The sequence below is a fragment of the Alligator mississippiensis genome, chromosome 1 (assembly GCF_030867095.1).
Source record: "Alligator mississippiensis isolate rAllMis1 chromosome 1, rAllMis1, whole genome shotgun sequence".
Classification (NCBI taxonomy): domain Eukaryota; kingdom Metazoa; phylum Chordata; order Crocodylia; family Alligatoridae; genus Alligator; species Alligator mississippiensis.
The window spans coordinates 178,167,757-178,188,513 of NC_081824.1; the positions used below are offsets into that span (position 1 = coordinate 178,167,757).

Genomic DNA, 20,757 nt, shown 5'->3' on the forward strand with positions numbered 1-20,757 from the left:
AGGCAGGCCCTTGGGAGTCTGTCCACTCTCAAAGGACACTGAATTAACAGAACTACAAAGATGAAAACCTCTAGGGTCAGCCACAAGAAAAATACAAACAGCTTTAAAGCACAGTTCTTCTCTGAAATGTACAGGGATTCATCTAATTGGTAGCCTTGCCAACCCCACATAGGAACCAAGATGTTTTTTGCTGTCTCATGTGTCACCACTGGTAATAAGGATTCTGCAGGCTACATTCTGCCCTTTTGACTTCAAATACACCTGCACAATCCTATAATCTTCAAGCTCTGCCCTCAGCTTCACCCAGGCAGCCTCAGAGACTAAGGGTAGAGTTCAGCTCTGCAGATAGAGCTTAGGCCCAGATCCAGAAAGGGAGCCTAGCTGCAGCCTTAGGTGTTGCAGCACCAAACTTTCAGGCCTTTGTAGAACTCACAACTATGAGAAAGGTGCCTAAGCTTCCTGTGCAGCACATGGGGTGAGTTATGCACCCTAGAAAGAGATTCACAAAAGCCAGCATGAAGAGTGGAAGAAAGGGTCACGCAAAATAGAGAGTAGAAAACTCTGGGGATGGAGGTTACTACTTAATGTAAAATACATCAACAACACTTAGAGCAAGGATTTGAACCCAGGACTTCACCTCCACAGGTAAGTGCCCAACCAACTTAAGTAGAGTGTCCTGGTCCTGTTTTCTCTGTCTGTCTTTATCTGACTCTATGAATCTTTAACGCTAGGGACAGACATTCAACAAGCCTGAGCCTGAATTGATTCAATCTTTGGAGGCTAATCTAACCTGACTAGGCTGAACTGGTTTGAAACTGGACAGACATTCTCACTAGACTGAAGAGATTCAGGCACATGCCTGCAATGGCTCAGGCTAGAAGCCGGGGGGGGCAGTAGAGCAGCCCTCCCTTCCCTTCTGCAGGGAGCTGAGCTGAGGGGGGCGTGGCTAGGCCCATGCAGGACTCTCTGATTAAGGAGGTCTGCCTGCAGTCCCAGGCTTTTCCCCACTTGCTGCTCAAGGGGTGGGAATGTTGTCAGCCCTCAGCCCTGGGCTTGCACCCTGAGGCAAGGGGTGGGAGGTGCCATGCATGCATCTGTTGATAATACAGAGCTTTTCAATCTCCCTCCCCACTTCAGCTGCTTAAGGGGTGGGGGTGTTGCCTGCCCTTAGCCCCGGACTAGCACACTGAGGCGAGTTGGGGTGTGTGGTGCATGCATCTGTTGATGATACAGAGCTTTTCAGCTTCCCTCCCTGCTTCATCATACTGTCTGCAGCAAACTGACAGGTGAGCAAATCAACTGGGGGTGGGGGAAGGCAGATAACAGTCTTTATCATCCAATTAGCAAAACAATAGCCTCTTTCCACATTATTTCAAACTTCTCAAACAGCTTACCACCTGACCTGTTGATTAGCTCCAAAAGCCCTAACTGGCCACTGTTCTGTCTGCCTATCCCAGTGAAATTGGAGAGAGACACACACACAGACACCCCTCAGCATTAGCTAGCATACCACATACTGGTTATGGTCCCTGCTAAGGATTCTATGAAGATGGAACAACTGCAGTTGGAGGAGTTGACAGTGCACCCACTCCAGCAGCCAGAGGAAGGCACGAGTTGGAATCTCCTCAGATTGTAGAGGGATCTAACGGAGGCCTCCTATTTCCTATGCAAGTGCTCTCACAAGCAGTACACTGAAAGAAAGGCAGGTGATGGTTCTTCCATCTCCCACAGTGTTTTGGAAGGAAGCAGTGCCTGCACTTTGCACAGAGCCCCATCTGTAGGCCTGAAGTTAGCAATGCTCTGAAAACCCCTATCATATCAAGCCTCACAGGTGAGATAGGTGAAAAAACACCTATTTTGGTCACCTGGAAAACTTTAATGTAAAAAACTTAAGATACTTATCAACTTTAGTCACCCACAGGGTGGGTTGGCAGCTGAACAGGAGTTTTGATGATCAACAATTTGGTCTCAGATGTCTAAGTCCAGTCCAAGCCCTTCTTCAGACACCTAAGTCCTGTTGGTATATAGCCCTTAGGTACCAATCATCAAGATGGATAAGCTAGAATATCATGGAACTCCCTGTCTTAAAGCCACATACTGATTCTGTATGGCTGAAAGAAGCAATAAAAACATATTTCTCTTGCTAAAATGAAGCAGGCATGAGACTCTGAACACACACAAGTGTCTGCAAAGTGATATCAGACTATTTCTGCCACAGTCACTTTTCAGACACTAATGACTCTAAGAGGATCCCCTTGTGGCATAGGAGATAACATTAAAAAGAGCTCTCAGGTAGCCAGGAAAGGAAAAGACATGAAGCAGACATCCCTTTGGTGGTACAAAATACGGCAGTGTTGAGATTGTTTCTAGTTGTCAGGACATAGTGCTCATTTTGATTCATTTCTAAGCACGTTTGGTCTAGCAGACTCCAAGACAGTAACTAGGTTTGGAGAAAGACAAGCCAATGTGAGAAATGAAAGAACTTTTAGACAAGGGGATGTTGTCAAAACTTAATTGCTCTCACTTATGACTTTCGCTACTGTGGGGATATTATATAATTGTCAATAGTGCTTGAATACAATTCACTGCCCAATTCAATTCCGGCAGACAATATGCCGTTGAGCAGCAAAAAAGGATTGAAGCACGTACACAGACACTACACAATTGCACCCGCCAGCCTTCCGTGCACAGAGGCTTGCATGATGTACTGTATTATTTTGTGCACACCCACCAGTTACCCGCCATGTCTACAAATATATGCACATTCTAAACATGCAAAATATGTAAACTCTGCAACCACACAGATGCATACTCCACATGTAAGCATGGATGGGTCCACATTACACACACACACACACTCCCTACATGCACCATGAGTATCAAACAAAGGCATGAGGAGGCACTGCACTCCTCAGCACTTAAGCGTATTCTTTCTGATCACTATTCCAGTACCTTTTGCTTGTAGGAGTTCACATGTCCTGGGAGCCTCTATACCAGTCCAACAAGAGCTGGTTCAGGCAGTGATAATGAACATGCAGCCAGAAGGAATCCCAGGACTTTTGGGTTTTTGCTGCATACAGGATGTCATAATACTAATGTGTTGCTTAGTGCTCATGCTCCACTGCTACGTGAGCTCTGCACTGATACCAATTTTAGTTTCTGAGAATTCAAGATGTCACCCCTCCACTGTGACTGCTGCTAAGAAATGTGACAGATTTAACCCCTAACTCCTCTCTACCAGGAAACTCGCCTGTACCTGCCTCCACAAGGACACCACCAGTTCTGGACAGATTATGCACCCATAATATTCTCTCCTACCAGGCGTCACGCAGTGGTGCTGCACAGGAGGTGAGGATAAGAAATGAGAAGGTCCTGCACTGATACTCAGACCTTACACCAAAGGGAATACAATTGAGTATGTTTACATTTGGGGGGGTGGGGGCAGGTATTTGAATTGGATGTGGATCTTCAAAGAATTCCCTGCCAGAGGAAATGATTGGAAAGTTCAGCTTCCCATCCTGTCAGTCTCTTTATCACCTACTTACTTCTCACTTCAATTCCATTTAACTTTAGCAACTCCTCACTCCAGCAATAATCTCTAGCAGTAAACATAGAGGTTATTGTGGAGGGCATCAGAGGCATGTCACAGCAACTCCACACTCTGGGTAGCAACAAGGCACAGCGCAGCACCAGCAGACACAGTGCCAATGATGGCATGACTGGCCACCACTGTGACAGCAGCTATTTTTGCACCCCCTCCTCCCGCCCAAAGGCAGCACCTGGGACTGCTTCCCTGGTCACCCCCACTCAGTTACAATACTGCAAGGCATGCATGTAATTGGGTTTTTGGTGTAGCTGTGTTGGTCTAAGGACATAGGCAGGCAAGGTTATTTGAGTAGATGTGATATCTTTTATTAGACTAACAGTAGTCGGCAAAAAGTTCTTAGCAAGCTTTCGGGTACAGTCGCCCTTTGTCAGGCAAGGGAAGATTTCTTGGAGTGTCAGACCAGCACAGACTCCCTATGCCTGATGAAGGGTGACTGCATCCGAAAGCTTGCTAAGAACTTTTTTCCGACTACTCAGTTGATCTAATAAAAGATATCACATCTACCCAAAGAACCAGGCGTACATGTAAAGCATTTTAGCACCTAGGATGGCAAGTGCTGCAGAAATTAAGTGCAGTTTTGCCTTACAACAGGATTTTGGAGGACTTCAGGCTTGGCCTCTTAGTTCTTGCAGCTCATGAGAAAGTGGCTACTAAGTGTTGTTGTTAATTGTAACTCACATTACAATTGGGGTGGCAAAAGCAAGATGAGCGTACAAAATTTAATTGGATGAAACCATTTTCTATGCCACAATATAAACAATGAGAGAGAATATTTCAACACCTAGAAACACTTTAGGGACAGTATTCCCCTTCCCTCAGAGTCTGTCCTCTCCTGTATTCCCCTATCCCATTTCCTCCTCTCTGCTTTACTACTGTCAGGAAGAACAAACTCAAAGCCAGCATAGTACCAGCTAAGACTAGCAGCAGCAGTGTGTGCATGCCCATAAAACCAATGGAGCATTTTGAAGGTGGAGGTCAGTATGACTAGCATATGGAATAATAATACCTTGAATACTGGAATGTCTGAACTCATTGGGAGGTGTCTGCTACAGATGGAAGAAACCCAGAAGCCATCACTAAGAATTCTTATGGCTTTGGGCAGTATATCCCATTGCTGACAGTTTTCCAACCCACTGAGCAGTAGTATAAACCTCAGCTCCAGTCACCTCATGCACAAACTGACTCACTCTGTAAGCTTAGTTCCCATTTTATTTTTGCATTTCTGAGTGGGGATTTCTCTTGTGGGATGTGACAATGTGGCTATCCAAAGCTCCATGAGTTGATAACAGCCTCCAGTGAGCTAGCTAGTGAGCACAAAGAAGTCATGCACCAGAGTATTTTCACTGTGCTATGGATATAAGCCACTCACAGAGGCAGATTTGGCCTTGCAAAATTATAATAATGAGGAATTACTAACTTTGTGTGGAGCAAGTGGAAGTGCTTTTGTTCTGTGGGAATGTGAAATTTGTAATGCTTAAGGGTTGACTGAAAGACGACTGTGGGGTGAGGACATGAGAGTCACCAGAACTGTAACTAGGCAAAGGAAAATTTAGGCTGGTCACCAGGAAAAATTACCTAACCGAGGTCTTAGACTCTGTAATGTTTTCCCTGGGGAAGCAGTCAAAGTCCCACTGGCTGAATCAGTGAAAAACAGAGCACTGGGAACAATCCTGCCTTGGCAGGGGATAGACAAGATGACCTCATAGGTCTTTTCCATCTCAAATTCCAATCACTCTATGGTTTGTCATTGTCTGATACAGTTTCACCAGCTGTGCGTCAGGGATGAAAAAAACAAATATTGCTAAGCAACTGGATGTCAGTGCCATTTTTCCCCCCTAAATGTTTGCCCCTTCTCTGACCCTGTGGCAGGAGCCTGCTGTTCAAAGCATGCCAGGTTTTGTATATTAGGCTGTTGCTGGCAATTCCAGCTGCTTAGCTAGACTGGGGGGGAAAAGAGCAGGGAGATTTTCTGGAACCATCCTGGAGAAAGAATCACGTTGAAGTGGAAAAACTTCAAGGGAAAATGTTAGTACGTTCTCCCATGTCCTTGGGTGCTCCAGTCCTCTGCTCATTTGTAAACCCAACCACAGCCAGTAACACATGGGTGGGAGAAATGGCCTGGAGAGGAATTCACCCAAACCTAAATTCAGATGGGATCTCTGAAACGCCAACCCTTTTCAAATGTGAACCCAGGATCCAAATAATCCCAAGCTATAAGGAAGTTCAGGGTCAGTCGAGGAATGAACTTTGCTCCTCCTCTTCTCTCTTCAACTAGCTGCACCAGACCCCGCACACGCAATGATGCCCCATTAGATTTGGAAAGAGGTGGAAAAGGGCTGTGAAGAGCACTGCTCCCATTCCTGGTCCTCCCGACACAGCCCCAGCTAGTGATCCCTTTGTGGATCACCTGCTGATAATTTTGCCCTAACAAGCCAAATCACAGCTGAAGGAGCTGCAGAGAGGGAGAGGAAGATGGACAAAAGGAAGGGGCATGGTTGGAAGAGCAAGTGAAGGGGGGATGGAAGGGGGAAGCAGAGTAGGCCTCTTCAGCTGAACTGAAAACTAAGGGCAGGGGGTAAGAGGTCTGCTGTGAGCAGTGATCTAGAGGAGGCAAGGATAGCAGCTCTTAGCCAGCCCTTGGGTTATAGTCTGAGCTCTCTTCAAAGATGACAGCTGAATCAGCATAAGGTGGCCCTGCTGGACACAAGGGCGCTTTTCCCACAGCCTGTGGGTGAGAAGAGCAGACACTCCATTGTGCTTTAGTCAGCACATAGAAGAATGAACTGAAGCCTGTGATCTCTCAGGCAGGACCTCTTCATCAGTGTGTGTTTGTGTGTGTTGCACCTAGCAATGAGGGGCCACAACCTTAGCTGGAGCCTCTAAGTCAAGGGTGGGCAAAACGTAAGATTGCCAACTCTGACTGAAGCTATTCTGGGAGAATTGTTTTCCCAACATGATGTAATGTCATTAATTTCATTTGCTTAAAACATCCTATTAAAATCTCCCAGCTTGATTTCAGTAGTCACTGGGAGATCAATGCCGATTCCGGTAGACTCCCAGGCAATCCGTGAGGGTTGGCAACCCTAGCAAAATGGTGGATCCAGCATGCGGTTAGGCTCCATTTCCCAGCAGTGCCTTCCCATGCAGCTCCCACCTGGTCTGCATAAAGACCCCAGAAGAACAAGGCCATGACAGTGTGGGGCCACCAAACCAGGGCTCTGCCCCAGCCCAGCCTGGCCCTGTGCTGTCATGGCCCTGCACTCCTGGGGTCTCCATGAAGACCACCCAGGAGCCACATGGGCATGGCACATAGCTAGGTGAGGAGCTGCTCCAGAGCCAAGACCAGGACCTTGGGACAGTGGCAGCATGGGGCTCCTGGCATGCCCCTGCCCATAGAACCCACTCTTCCCTGGCCCTGGCCATCACCAGCCCAAGGTCCTGGGGTCTCCCTCGCCTCACTCACCCATCTCACTCCCAGCTGTGGCCCCATCCCAGCCACCCAGCTGTGCGCCCTGGCTGCATGGGTCCTCTCCCCAGCAGTAGGTATGGGGCAGACGGGCAGCGGAACTGGGTCCGGTGGCAGCAGCCAGGAGGTGCTGCCATCACAGTGGCTACTGGGACATGGAGTCCACCATGAGCCAGATCCAGCCCACAGGCTGGACTTTGCCCACCCCTGGTCTAAGCACTACAGTACTAGACTCACCTCTGAGGTGACACCTGAGTGCTCTAGCATGGACTTCATGGATCACCTTTGATTTAAACTAGTGTGGGTGGAAGAAGAACTGGGCCCTGTATCTCCAGCCTGGCTGGAATGGAAACCTCTTGAGGAAGGATGCTTCCAGTCTTATTTGTGGACCAAAGTGGTTCAGATGCAGCTTTCTGGATGCATCTATAAACTGAACACTTTGTAGCTCACCCATCATTGGCAACAGATATTTTTCAGTTTCCCATGCTTGTCTTGTGGAAAGTGTCTGGCTCTGGTGCAGGTTCAGCCCCAACTGCCACAAAAAAGGCAATTGCTTCCAAAGTGTTTAGCCCCCTTCCAGCCCCTCCATCTCCTCAATCTTTTCCATTGTGCAGGCCATCAGCAGCCAAAAATCTCCCTGCTGCAAAAGTCAGACATGACAGGTCTCATTTACCCACCACATTGTACTAGGAAATCAAACAAACCATCCCCAGTGCCTCCATCCAATGAGACGTAGCAACAAGGTCTGTTTGCAAAATGCACCAGAGTGCCAGAGTGTCTCTGCTGCTGCTCCCCAAACAGCTGCACAGTGAACAAATATGCCTTCCGTGGAGGGCTTTTAAAATGGTGTTTTTTCCCTCCCCTTCTCCCCTATGCAACCCACAGGCTGTCCTGCCCCAGATGTTTTTTAAATCTCAAGGCAGCCCCATTTCCTTGGTGGTTGCTCTAATGCTTGGCTAATGGTGCATCATCTGCAGTGTTGTTCAGACATATTCAATAAATCAGAATCCAATTACCGGGGTAAGGAAATTGGAAACAAATGTAATTAGCTTGGCCCCTCCCATGAGCTGTGCCCTTGCTTCTTCCTTAATAAGGATGTTCCCTTTTAAAAGCACTCAGCACAGTGGCATGCACCCGGGAACAAGGTGCTGCCAGGTCATTTCATCCTGACCTCGACAGGGCATAGAGGAAGGGTCCATTTAGCTTGGTTTTGCTTTTTTTTATTAGAGCAGATGGTTAATATCTCATGCATTCATTCTCCCCAAGAATAGCACGCTCACACTCTCCACAGCCATAACAGGCGTCCATCAGGGCTGGCAACTCCCCTCCGGAGGAAAGAGCATCTGGCCTCACTAGGCAAAAGGAGTGAAAAATCACAGACAGCAACTGTGCAGAAGAACTGCTGTGATTCTAGCACCAGAGCTGGGGTTGAGCCTACCAATAGGATCTGAATATGGGAACTTAATGGGGCTGGGGCAGATCCCTCCTCTACCTCTCTGAATTTTAAATTCAGGCCTGGCTTCAGACCAAAGTCTCTAGTCCAGGCTCATCTATTTCTGCTGATAAAGGGGAGGATTCTGTCAAGCTCTGAGCTCCATTAGGAGCTGAAGGTTGCACCATGTCCTTGGAAAGCAAGTAAAGCCCCATTATAATTCAAACCAAATGAATCGAGGCGAGAGAAGAAAAGGGGAACGCAAGGGAACAAGTTATTGCTCATCTCTGGGAAGACATGGTTAGGATTTCTCCAGCCTCCCAAGGCAGGCCAGGCCCCTGCCCCTCCAGGGCCTGAGAAGATGATGCCCAAGAAAAGGTGCAGAATCTGTACTGCACTGCCAAACTGATGAGCAGCAGCTGCTTCTTCCAGTGCTACAGAAACCTTTTAAGTCACACACTGCACTACATGCCATTAGCTTCCCTCCTCAGCATGAAACAACACAGAGCTGGGATCAAGGGGGAACCTTACTTCTAATTCTGGCTCCTCTTCTCACCAGCTAAGCAAGCCTGGGCAAGTCAGCCAGTCTCTCTGCACTTATATTTCCCCAGATGTGAGTCATGTACAAAGCAGGGGTGTTGAGTTAACTAGCAAATGTTTGTCTAGTGCACGGAAAGGAAAGGCAGTATCTGAAATAACTGTCCTTACAGGGGGTGACTGTGTCCCCTGCATCCACATGTAAGGTGGGGTTGCCTCAGTCCCATGTCTCAGCCTCCCATGGGTAAAAATGGGAGAGTGAAGGTCTCTGTGGGCCTGTGGGGAGGGAGGGGCAATCATCACCCTCCATCATCAGACTGGGGTTCAAGGAAAAAACAGATTAGAGTTAGTAGTGGTGAGGATGTTTCAGGACTGCTGCTAGATGAGACAGCCCTAAGTTATCTCTTTTGGAAGGACACCAGGAAGAAGCTGGTGTAGGTCATGGAGCCTTGTGCATGTTCCAGGCCTCCCTCTTGAGCACATGACACACATCCTTGGTTCGCAGAACACAAACTTGACTCCATGGGCTATTCTTCAAGGTAAAAGTGCCACCCCTTCCACCTGCATAGATTCATAGATGTTAGGGTCGGAAGGGACCTCAATAGATCATCGAGTCCGACCCCCCACATAAGCAGGAAAGAGTGCTGGGTCTAGATGACCCCAGCTAGATACTTATCCAACCTCCTCTTGAAGACCCCCAGGGTAGGGGAGAGCACCACCTCCCTTGGGAGCCCGTTCCAGACCTTGGCTACTCTAACTGTGAAGAAGTTCTTCCTAATGTCCAATCTAAATCTGCTCTCTGCTAGCTTGTGGCCATTGTTTCTTGTAACCCCCGGGGGCGCCTTGGTGAATAAATACTCACCAATTCCCTTCTGTGCTCCCGTGATGAACTTATAGGCAGCCACAAGGTCGCCTCTCAACCTTCTCTTGCGGAGGCTGAAAAGGTCCAGTTTCTCTAGTCTCTCCTCGTAGGGCTTGGTCTATAGGCCCTTAACCATACGAGTGGCCCTTCTCTGGACCCTCTCCAGGTTATCCGCATCCTTCTTGAAGTGTGGCGCCCAGAATTGCACGCAGTACTCCAACTGCGGTCTGACCAGTGCTCGATAGAGGGGAAGTATCACCTCCTTGGACCTATTCGTCATGCATCTGCTGATGCACGATAAAGTACCATTGGCTTTTTTGATGGCTTCGTCACACTGCCAGCCCATGTTCATCTTGGAGTCCGCTAGGACTCCAAGATCCCTTTCCACTTCCGTGCCACCCAGCAGGTCATTTCCTAGGCTGTAGGTGTGCTGGACATTTTTCCTCCCTAGGTGCAGCACTTTGCATTTCTCCTTGTTGAACTGCATTCTGTTGTTTTCTGCCCACTTGTCTAACCTGCAGTCGGAAAAAGCATTGCAAGACCCTCAGTATGATTTCCTACCATGACTGTTCCTACAGGAGGAAGCAATAGAGTCCATTATTGCTACATGAAGCTCACTGAAATGACAAAGCCAGCCATAACATACCCACAGAACATAGGGCAGCATCCCCTCCCCCCCCCAACAGAGGGAAATACAGATTAAAGTGAAGTGAATTTATTGTACAGGAACATGCCAGAAACCTTTGCCTAGATACAGTTGAGGTTGCCCATCTAGCCTCTCATCATCTCTCAGTGCTGACAGCACTCAGCTGCTGCCTGTCAACTTCCCACAACTACCATTAGGGGAATCTATCACCCACAAGTAAAACTTCTCCATAATTACGATAGAAGATTTCCCAAATGGCACAGATCCACCTAAAGCTCAAGAGGCCCTCCAGAGCACACAACAAATTTCTGTGATGCTCTGGTTCAATGTTCTCCTTGGGCTGATGGAAAACTAGCCCAATAAATTCTTAAATTCCCCTGCCTCATTCCTCCATTTTCACCATTTCCCAAGTGATCCAAGTAAACAGGGAGCAATTCTGCTGTGCTTGTTGCCATATGTTTGTGTTTCAGCACAAGATTTCTGAGAACTGGAGGAGACCATGTCCATTTTAGAGGCGGCATGTATTCTCCTCCTCTCTTTCTCTCTTGCTGATGCTCACACATGGTCCTGTTCTCTCAAAATTCTGCCTGCTTTGCAGGAAAGTAATATCATTTTTTCCTCTAGGATCTCACAAGAATTCAATAGCATCCAGGCCAGGTGAAATTTTAAGTGACTAGGGTGCGAGTGCAATGCATGAGACTAGATAAACATAATTGGAAGAGTCGATCCCAATAAAAATAATCCCAGAAAAATTCAGACTCTCACTCTTCATATTTACAAATCTGTCAAGAGAATCTGGCATGCTAATTTCACATTAGCACTCAAGAAACCTAATGAAATGGGCATTGAATAGTTTAGGCCTAACAAGTAGGTTGTCTTTATATTAAATAAAATGGAGGAGATCTCAAACATCAGAAAGCTAAAATAAAAATCATAGTGTTGCCAGCTTTGATGTTGTTTTCCCTTCTCTTAAGGCCCCAAGTTCCTGGAGTCATGAGATTCGCAGTATGAGTGGACCCAGGATCGTGATGACGTGGGTACAGCCACACCCTGTTCAGCTGTGTGCCATACACATAGTGAAGAGAACCCATTATGCATGTGCCACACAGCCAAAAAGGGTCTGCCTGCAACCCCTTACTGTGATTCTAGATGCCAGTAAGCTCTCAGACCTCACCAATATTCCAGCACAGCTCTTGCTGGGTCTGCGTGGGGTTCACCTGAAGTCTCTGCTTTCAAGCAGCTCCGGAGACTGCTTCTGTTCACTCTTCCTTTCCCTTCTCCTACACTTCCCTTCCACAAATTCAGGAGGGGAGGGGATAAGAAACAATGGTATCAGAGCTGAATAAAAGCAGGGGCTGCGCATCACCCCCTGGGCTTATAGCACATGTCAAGCTCCCAGCAGGAGCTCCACTGACATGGTGACATGCTCTGACAACTCACTGTGCATGGAGCACACAAGCACAAAAGGGTGCGACGGCACTGCTGTACCCCCTCTGGATCCATCCTTGATTGCAGAGAAAAGTTTGAGCACGTGACCTAAGTGCTCCCTGAATACTCAGCAACCAGATGGGGAATAGAAAAGACCCCAAAATTAGTTGGAGGGGGAGGGGAGGTTGCTTGTTTGTTTTTAAATCTTATGATTTTGAACAAAACTGATTTTTTTTACGACCCAACTCCTGCTTTCTATGTATCTGTATTGGTGATGCAGAAATCATTAAAACCGCTCTATTTTAAATTTCAGTGCAATTAATCGACGTCATTGCCGGCAGTCCCTTGATACGAGGATGACAGAAATCTATAGGTAAAGCCAAACATGGCATTGCTATTATTTGTACAAGATAACTTGAACTGAAAATGACTAAACAGGAAGGAAACTGACTATTCCCATTTCGCTGCCCAAGTGAAATGCAAAGTTACCAAATGGCATAGATGCTGTTTAAACTGCATAATAATGTAGGATAGTATTAGGAAGGCATGCAAGGAAAATCTGCTTAAATCAGTATAACTTTTATGTCACTGGGGCCTCTCAATATAAAAGTACCCTTGAGACAGGCTCCCAGTCCTAGCCCAGTCTGCTGTAACCTTGGCCCATTCGCATCCTACTGGTGTAGGTTTCAAACTCACTGAAGCACACACTCCAAGGAATGGCCAGTTACATCCCTTTGCAACAAGGACTGCCTCTGAAACATGACATGACCAGCAGAGGAGAAGGGATGGGGAGGAGGCAAGAACCTGTAATGTCTTGTGTCGCGGATGGCACGGTCACTGGGAATCCTCTCACTCTCCCGCTGGTTAAAGGCGTAGAGTCGGTATGGGTCCTCTCCACCCTTCCATTTCCGGGCACTCAGGTACCTTCTCTCTTCAAACTGATCCCAGAGGTCATCCCAGTCCACATCAGAACCCTGCACACACAAACAGTCAACCCTGTCAGAACAGAGGGGCTGGAGCAGGATAGAAGTTTCCCTTTACTAATTAGCCAACCCCATCAATGAACCTGCATTTATTGCTTTCAGCTGAGGATCCAGCCCATGACAGGCCTGGTCCAACTCCCATTGCTTCTTACAGCAAAGATCTTTACTTTCATGGGAGTTGAGCTAGGCCTTCTGCTAGAAGTCAACAACATTAGAAAACGTTGTATTTTCCAACAAGGCATCCCGCAGTTTCTTCAGTTTCCCTGATTTAAAAACATCACATGAAGGGGGAACCTGCCAACTCAGATTGACAATGACTCATTTCAAACCAAGTTCAGAAGATTCCACTTTGAAATGGCATGCCCCAATTTTATCAGGTTTTTATTTCATTCCTTATTTAAAATGTTTTATAACAGGCTTTTTCCTTCCCCTGCTGCTATTTAGAAGTCTCTCTTGGGTGGCCCAATAGCATCTTCTTCTAATATGCTGGAATCAGCCCATCCCATTCTAGTTCTATGACTATGTCTGCCTAGATCACTAACTTTGCTCCCATTCTTTGTAGGAGGCACCATCTTTCAGGGCCTAGGAAAAAGCATGCAAGTCTTATCATCATACCAATGCAAAAGGCCCAAAATGCAGGTAGCCATCAGCAAAGCATAGAAAATCCCTGCACACAAAGCATCGCCCAACATCTAATGTACAGAAGATGGAAAACAGAGAAAGTAGATTTCCCTTAAACTATTCACAATGGCATTAATTTGGGGGGATTCTGTGCCAAAAATGGGGTATACACTTCAGATGGAAAGATCATTTCCAGGTCAATGATATCTGTTTAAAAGGCGTATCTTTATAACATAATCTTATTCCTATCAAGTAATTACAAGATTAACCACAGATTAACCACAACACCTCCACAGCAGCAAGTCCTTAGGTGAACTTGAGTGCTCACATGGCAGTAAGCTCTCAGTTGAATCTGGCACCAGCTCACCACGAACCAAAGCATCTCCACTAGGCCTGGACAAGGCACTTGAGCTTGATTTGCACTTTAAGCACTCCTTGTCAAATGGCCTGGTACAACAGCTGTGCTGATGCAGAGTGTGATGACTGAGTCACAATGCCCGTCTCCCTCACGCCCCATGGTACGTTAGTCAAACAGCAGCAAAGTATCCTGGGACATGTCATCCTGACCACTTGCTCAGACCACAGTGCCATTTTCAAGGTAGGGAGAAGCCACAAGCTGCATTGCTCAAAAAGCGTTGGAGGAGTCACAGGGCATCCTTTTGCTGAGCAGGACACAATGACTATGTGCCAGCTCAGAGGAGACTAATACAATGTGTACCTGATAAGATCACATCATTACAGCAGCACAACCTCTTTGATCTCAGCCTATGCGTAATACGGAGAGATTCAAACATTTACAGATGCCTCAGCCCCAAAGAAAATTGTGATCTTATCCGATAATTGATCTACTTTTTTGTTAACTCCATCTCAAAGCTGCTTTCACCTGCTAATGGCACAAAATGAAGCTTTTGAAACAGGCGATTTTTATCCCATAATTGATTTTATTCACAACCGACAGCCCATTTTCTGTATTAATAGGCAGGGGAGGGGGGAGCAATGACTCCAGCAAATGAACTGCCTGTGCCCCATACAGCAGTTCTAGCAATGGGACCAAAATATAATTCCCCTATGATGTCCCTTCTCATGCTACAAAACAGTTTGCATGAGTGTGAAGGAAACACTGGCCCCTTCTAAAAGCTGGATGCAGCTCCCACTGAAGTTGGGGGTGAGGGAATAGACCTTCCATTGCTTACAATGCCAGTTGGGAGTGGGACCATTTAAGCAGCAAATGCCACCAACAGCAAGGCCTTTCACCAGAATGTGACAGAAGCACATACAGGGAAAAATTCAGAAGAAGTATGGCACTTCCTGGTGCTCAGAAAAGCAAGTCTCAAAGCCCTCAAGACTCTGTGCTTGTCCCCAAGGCTAGGGACAGAAATTACACATAAACTGGTATAAGTGATTAGAAACAGGTTCAAGTCTGTAAAACAACAGTAGTTCAGTGCACATAGACTGATTTCAAAATGGCCAAAACTGATTTAAGATAAACCTGGATGGATATAGTATCAGACTTAACTGATTTAGGTTAAATTGGTTTATTGAGCTTCTGTCCCAAATCCCCTCCAGATTCAAATTAACTCACAGTCCCCCAGCACCTCCCCCACAAACTCTCCCTCGTAGGGTGGGTTGGCTAGCCTTGGCCCAAGCTGTCTGCTCCAGGGAGGCATGCTCTAGCACCCCCGGCTTCTGGCCTGGGCTATTGCAGGTATGTGGCTGCATTTCTGGAATCCAAAGTGTCTGTTCACTTGCCTATCAAAGATTGACTCAATTCAGCCTCAGGTTTTTTGACTGTTTGTACTTAGCCCTAAGCATCTCATGGCTTTATTGAAGTTCCCCTCATCCTCTCTGATGACCATTCCCACAGTTCCTTTACCATTGCTTATTCTGTTGGGCCAAATTCTGATCTCAGTCACATCAGTGCAAATCAGAGCTAACCATGGGCAGATCTAGAATTTTGAAGATGCAGGTGCAGATGGTGACATGCATCATCACATATAACAACACATATTTTTCTCCAGTTAAAAAGAAACTAGAAACTTGACTAAAACTCCAGGGGCCTAGGGTTCTGTTATTCAGTTTAAGATTGAAGCAGAAACAAATAGAACATCATTGGAATAAGTTAAAAAACAATCTGCAGGGCTATGAAATAAGAGCTTCATTACCAGGGGCAGCTAACAGAATTGCAGAACCAAGGATAGCAAGATTGGTGGAACATCATGGCCATTAAAAAGAAGAGAAGGTCATTCACACCCAAGAAATGAAGAGTTTAGAAGGAATCAGGTAGAGGATGTTGAGTCATGAAGTTAAGTGACTCCTTTAGCACTGCATGAATGGAAATGCTGCTGCCACTGCCGGGCAGTTGGTTTTAAACTCTGGGTGGAGCATGAACCAAGGGGGAATGCGAATATACCAGTGCACTCCACCCTCCCAGATCTGTCCCTGGAGCTTAAGCTTACCCTGTTGTTCCTCACTGGAATGATTTCTGATCTACCCCACTGAAATGGAGATGGGAAACTGGTCCCACGCAAGTATAGTCTTCAAGGACAGGGACATTCAGGTTCATGCTGAACTTGTATCTGCATGACTCCACTGTCCTCCTTGGAGGTACTCCAAGATTTACCCAAATGTAAACAAGACCACAATCAAATGCCCACTTCCCTATGTGTCTGTCAAGCACTAGGCTGTATAAATAATAATCAGCTGGTTTTGATCTGCTCTCTGCAGGGAAGTTTCATCCCTGCTGGAACTACAGCTGAACCCAACTCCACTGATGGAGCTTCCACAGGTGCAAATATGGCCCATGGTGCCTTTCAGTTCCATCTGCTCGCTCTACTAACCAGGAGAAGCATTCCTCCTTTTAAACCTGCTGAGCCAAAGCAACAACAGGAGAGTGAGATGGATTCTATCCCAGCCCTGGTCTCTGCTACCACACTGTCAATCCCTCTCCGATTGCCGAATATTTATCACCAGCCACGCTGCAAGAGGCAGGAAGACTGTGACTTTATTTTCATGCCCCAGGGTGTGTGTGCAGTTGCTGACAGATAGAAAAATTATCTTTTGACTTGTAGATGGAGTGCATTTGGCAGAGGAAATAAATATGGAGCTTTGCAATGTCTTTTTTTTTTTTTTGCAAGCACTTTTCTGCTTACTCCTGCTCTACCTGGGCTTCTGATGACAATCACAGCACTACCTAATGTTTGGAACATCAGTCCAGCTTTCCAGGACACAAAGAGTGATAGAAAGTTATTAAAACCTAAAGGCCACCACAGTCCATCAGGAAGTTTACGAGCAGACGGCTATATGAAACAAGTTTGCAGGCTCTTGATAGGAGTGCGGTATATTGCACGATAAATATAGTTTATGTTTTTTTAAGGCATCTTGTAAAACATGATTTACCAGGACAATAAAGGATCAGGGAAAACAGAGCCGATTGCATCTCAGTACCACTAAAGCCCTGCAGATTATAGTCTGAAACAACCCTCGGAGCCCCAGTTCTGTTGATGCAACTGTCAAAGAGTGTTAGGCCCCAAATTTCAGTTCTGTTTCAACAAAAAAGCTTTATATAATTTAAATAGGAATAGAAATGTTTTCATTTAAAATGGCCTTTTCAAATAAGTAGGGCTTTTTTTTAATGAAGTGCAACAGCAGCAAGTTAGACAGGAAATCAAAGAAAAGAAAAGGTCTATAAACATGAAATGAAACTGGGCAGCAAAATATTACACATTTAAAAACCCATAACTTGCATCTTTAAATAGTAAAGATAAAGAAATGGATCACTCTATCCTGTGTCCCTCATTATACATTTCCCTGAACCTTGTATAGTACAAAGTGCACCAATGCAAAGTGAGTGCAAATATGGGTGAAGCCAAGATATCTGGTCAGTGTTCCTTTAAGATCTTGACACAGCAGCCACCACACCTGGGCAGCCTGGCTAGGCAGTATGGCACTTTGACCTTCTAAATGACTGTGCTGCAAAGGACTGTGGGTAGCGGGCAAGTGTTGACTGGCTTGATCTGGACAGTTGCCAAATAGCATGGCATAATGGACAGATTGGTTCCAAGAAAATGCAATTAACTAGCTGCTGTGAGGTCAGCCATATGTTTCAGGCATCCCTCTTAGTTCTTGCAGTGTTACAAGGACACCAATGGTGAACACAATGTAAAACCCAGGAGTTAAGAACACAGGAGAGGGACTGGCATTTTGGTGCGCTCCAGCTAGGCTGGTGTGCTCAGCAGGCATGGCAAGGAGGTCAACTACTGCAGCTGACTGAAGAGAATTTTCCGTTTCTAGACTATGATATTTGACAGAGATTGCCCACATCTAGTTATTCAGTCAATGACATGATCTCCATTAGGCTAAACATTCTTTCCCTTAGGTCCCATGATATTAAAGGCACATTAGGCTGGACAGTGCAAAGGAACACAGGACTGGAAGGGATTTCCTGGGTCACCAAGTCCAATTCCCTGATATCATAGGCCATAGGATCATTATAATCCCTCCCTTAAACTTATCAAACTCCATCTTAAAACCAGTTAAGTCGTTCTTTCTCCCAAGGTCACACTATAAATTTGTTTCAGAACCCCAGGCCAACAATGATTGGGAATTTTCTAATTTCTAGTCTAAATTTATTTTTTGGCCAATTTTTCCTATATTTTCCTGTGCCATAACTGTCTATGGGCACTGTTGAGCCTAATGTGCCTATTAATGCACAGCAATAGGCTCCAGAGCTTATTGCTGCAGGGTACGCACCTGCATGGGTGCCCGAGATCACAGCACATTGAGCCAGGGCACAGCAGCCCTGGTTAGCAAGGGGCCCCAGGGGTCAGCCTATCAACCCAGGGCTGCTCCCCCTGGCCCCTGCACTGTAGCACCCTAGTGCCCCAGCCAGCCTCTCCAGAGTCTACATGTGTGCTGCTGCAGAGTTTTTTACTCCTCAGCAGGCTAGTACTTGTATTTACATTACATTTAAATTAGTTTACTCCAGCCTAATAGGGGAGCACATGCAGACACAGATACATTTACTGTGCAGCTAATTAATCTATTGCACAATAAATATCTTGTATAGACACATCCCATTAGCTCCTTTCCCTCTCTGTTGTTTACCTGCTTAAGGTTTTTTGGAGGGCGGTCATGTCCACTTGCCACCTTCATCTTCCTAGGCTAAATAAGTCAAGCTGCTTTTAGCCTTCTCTTGTAATTATCTGTCCCCTTGCTCATCCTTGTAGCCCTCCTCTGATTATGTACTAACTTTAATTCTTCGTTTTTTAAATTTATTTGGAGCTTCTAATAAACCAAAAAAGCAGTTATTCACATAGATGTATCTATCACCCTGTGCATGAGCCACTAAATGGGCATTGCTTGACAATATACTTTTTATTAGATCAAGGTCATCTTTGTTCTAATAGAATCCAAGTCACAGGATGTCATGCACTTAATAAGGTTGCTCATCTTATATAGAAGGCATGGTAGATTTGCACCTTATAAACTCATTCTCACCTTATATAGATAGGAGGTCAGACTTAATCTGGATACTTATTTAGATTCTGCCAAATTCACTTCAGCATCTTGTTCAAATTTGTATTGGGATATACCCACCCTCATATACCAAAATACGCTTGAGATACAATTCCTTTCCTCCAGAGCCATATGCAGCTGAGGAAGGATATTTAGGCCTAAACATGCCTTGGCACTGTAGCTAGCCATCTACCTTGGAGAGTGACAGAAGTCAAGCCTTATACAAGGTAGCCAAACAGAAAGCTTCCCTGACCTTCAGGTAGATGACTTACCTGTTCCTAGAGGGAAAAGGAAAAGCAGTTAAAACTGAGATGGGAAAACCCCTTCACTCATTCAGGGACAGCACATCAGTTATGGATTATTGGATAAGATCTTCATTATAATATTTCCACCATGTATTATCACCTCTTCCTCGCACTAGAATCCTGTCTTGGGAGTTATTTAACTGATGTGCAGAAATCTAAATTTAATTTATTATGATCTAACTCACTTTAGAAGCCAAATTACCCTGCACTAGAGACGGATCAAGTCAATATTCCACTCGCCTTTCTATTTATCTTCTGCAGGGCTCCTCTCTCTGTGTTTCATAATCATTTTCTCTCATGTCCTGGTAATAAATTTTATTTTTTTTTCTCAGAACTAGGTAATTTCTCTTTCAATGCTGCAGTTTAATGGTTAGCATTAATTATAAGAAACACAGTCACTTCTTAAAGAGTCTGAAAGACTAAATGAGTCTACAGCAAAGAGAGAGAAAAAAGCCACTCACTGTCTGATAAAACATGGACAGTGGACCACTGCCTATTTTTAGAGGAACTGGATCCCAACCCTTTTAAAACTGTACAAGTTCCTGTGGTCTTCAGTACAGGCCTGTATCTATTATGAAGTTGGCACACAAGACAGGAGAAATCATGTTCATTTTAGTCGTGATCCAAGAACAACTGACGACTGAAGAAGCTAAGCTTTTTTATTTGACTTCTCAGTAAGTGTTGGCCCAGGCTTATTATGATGGTTTGAGCTAGCTACTAGGGCTGTGCGAAACACCATAGTTTTGTGCTGGCATCTGTTTCACCCTTTCAACGGGACAGCGTTTTGTTTCGTCATTTCATTTTGTTTCAAAGCACTGTCCCATTTCATTTTGTCAAAACTGTTTTGCTGTTTCAACACGTTTCGCCCACAGGCTATAATGGGGAATCATGAAAATGCCTAAAACCTTGTAATTTCTTACCTGATTTGGATGAAAATTGTAGGGGATGGTAGCCCCTTCTGGGGGCATAAAACCTGCCAAGTTTCAAGGAGGTAGGTGCAGAGGTTTCTCAGAAACTAGACCTCAAACTTGAAAAAGAAAAACTCGTGACACTTGCCGGCACCGGCAGCCTCCTGTCATCCGGTGCAGATCCAGGGGCCTGCACCCCCAGGAGGGCTGCGGGGCCATGCCAGCCTCCTCCTGAGGGTGCGGGTCCCTGGATCTGTGCCAAATGACAGGAGTCTGCCACTGCTGCCTGGGACTGGTGCTGGGTGCAGCCCACACCCAGTACCAGGGAAGACTGAGGCTGCCGCTGGCCCCAGGCAGCAGTGGCAGCCTCCTGACACCTGGCCCAGTGGCGGGAGGCAGGGGAGAGCAAGGGCTGTGCTCCAAGTGACTCTGCAGCCCCATACAGCAC

General features: G+C 46.0%; 1 protein-coding gene across 1 annotated transcript in view; it reads right to left on the reverse strand.

The window, feature by feature from the left end:
- The window catches only part of GALNT14 (polypeptide N-acetylgalactosaminyltransferase 14), a 237,458-nt gene that overhangs the window by 122,121 nt on the left and 94,580 nt on the right, over positions 1–20,757 (reverse strand). The window contains exon 2 of the mRNA XM_019483095.2: positions 12,783–12,952. Coding sequence (XP_019338640.1) covers positions 12,783–12,952 — 170 coding nt within the window. The remainder of the gene's footprint in view (positions 1–12,782; positions 12,953–20,757) is intronic.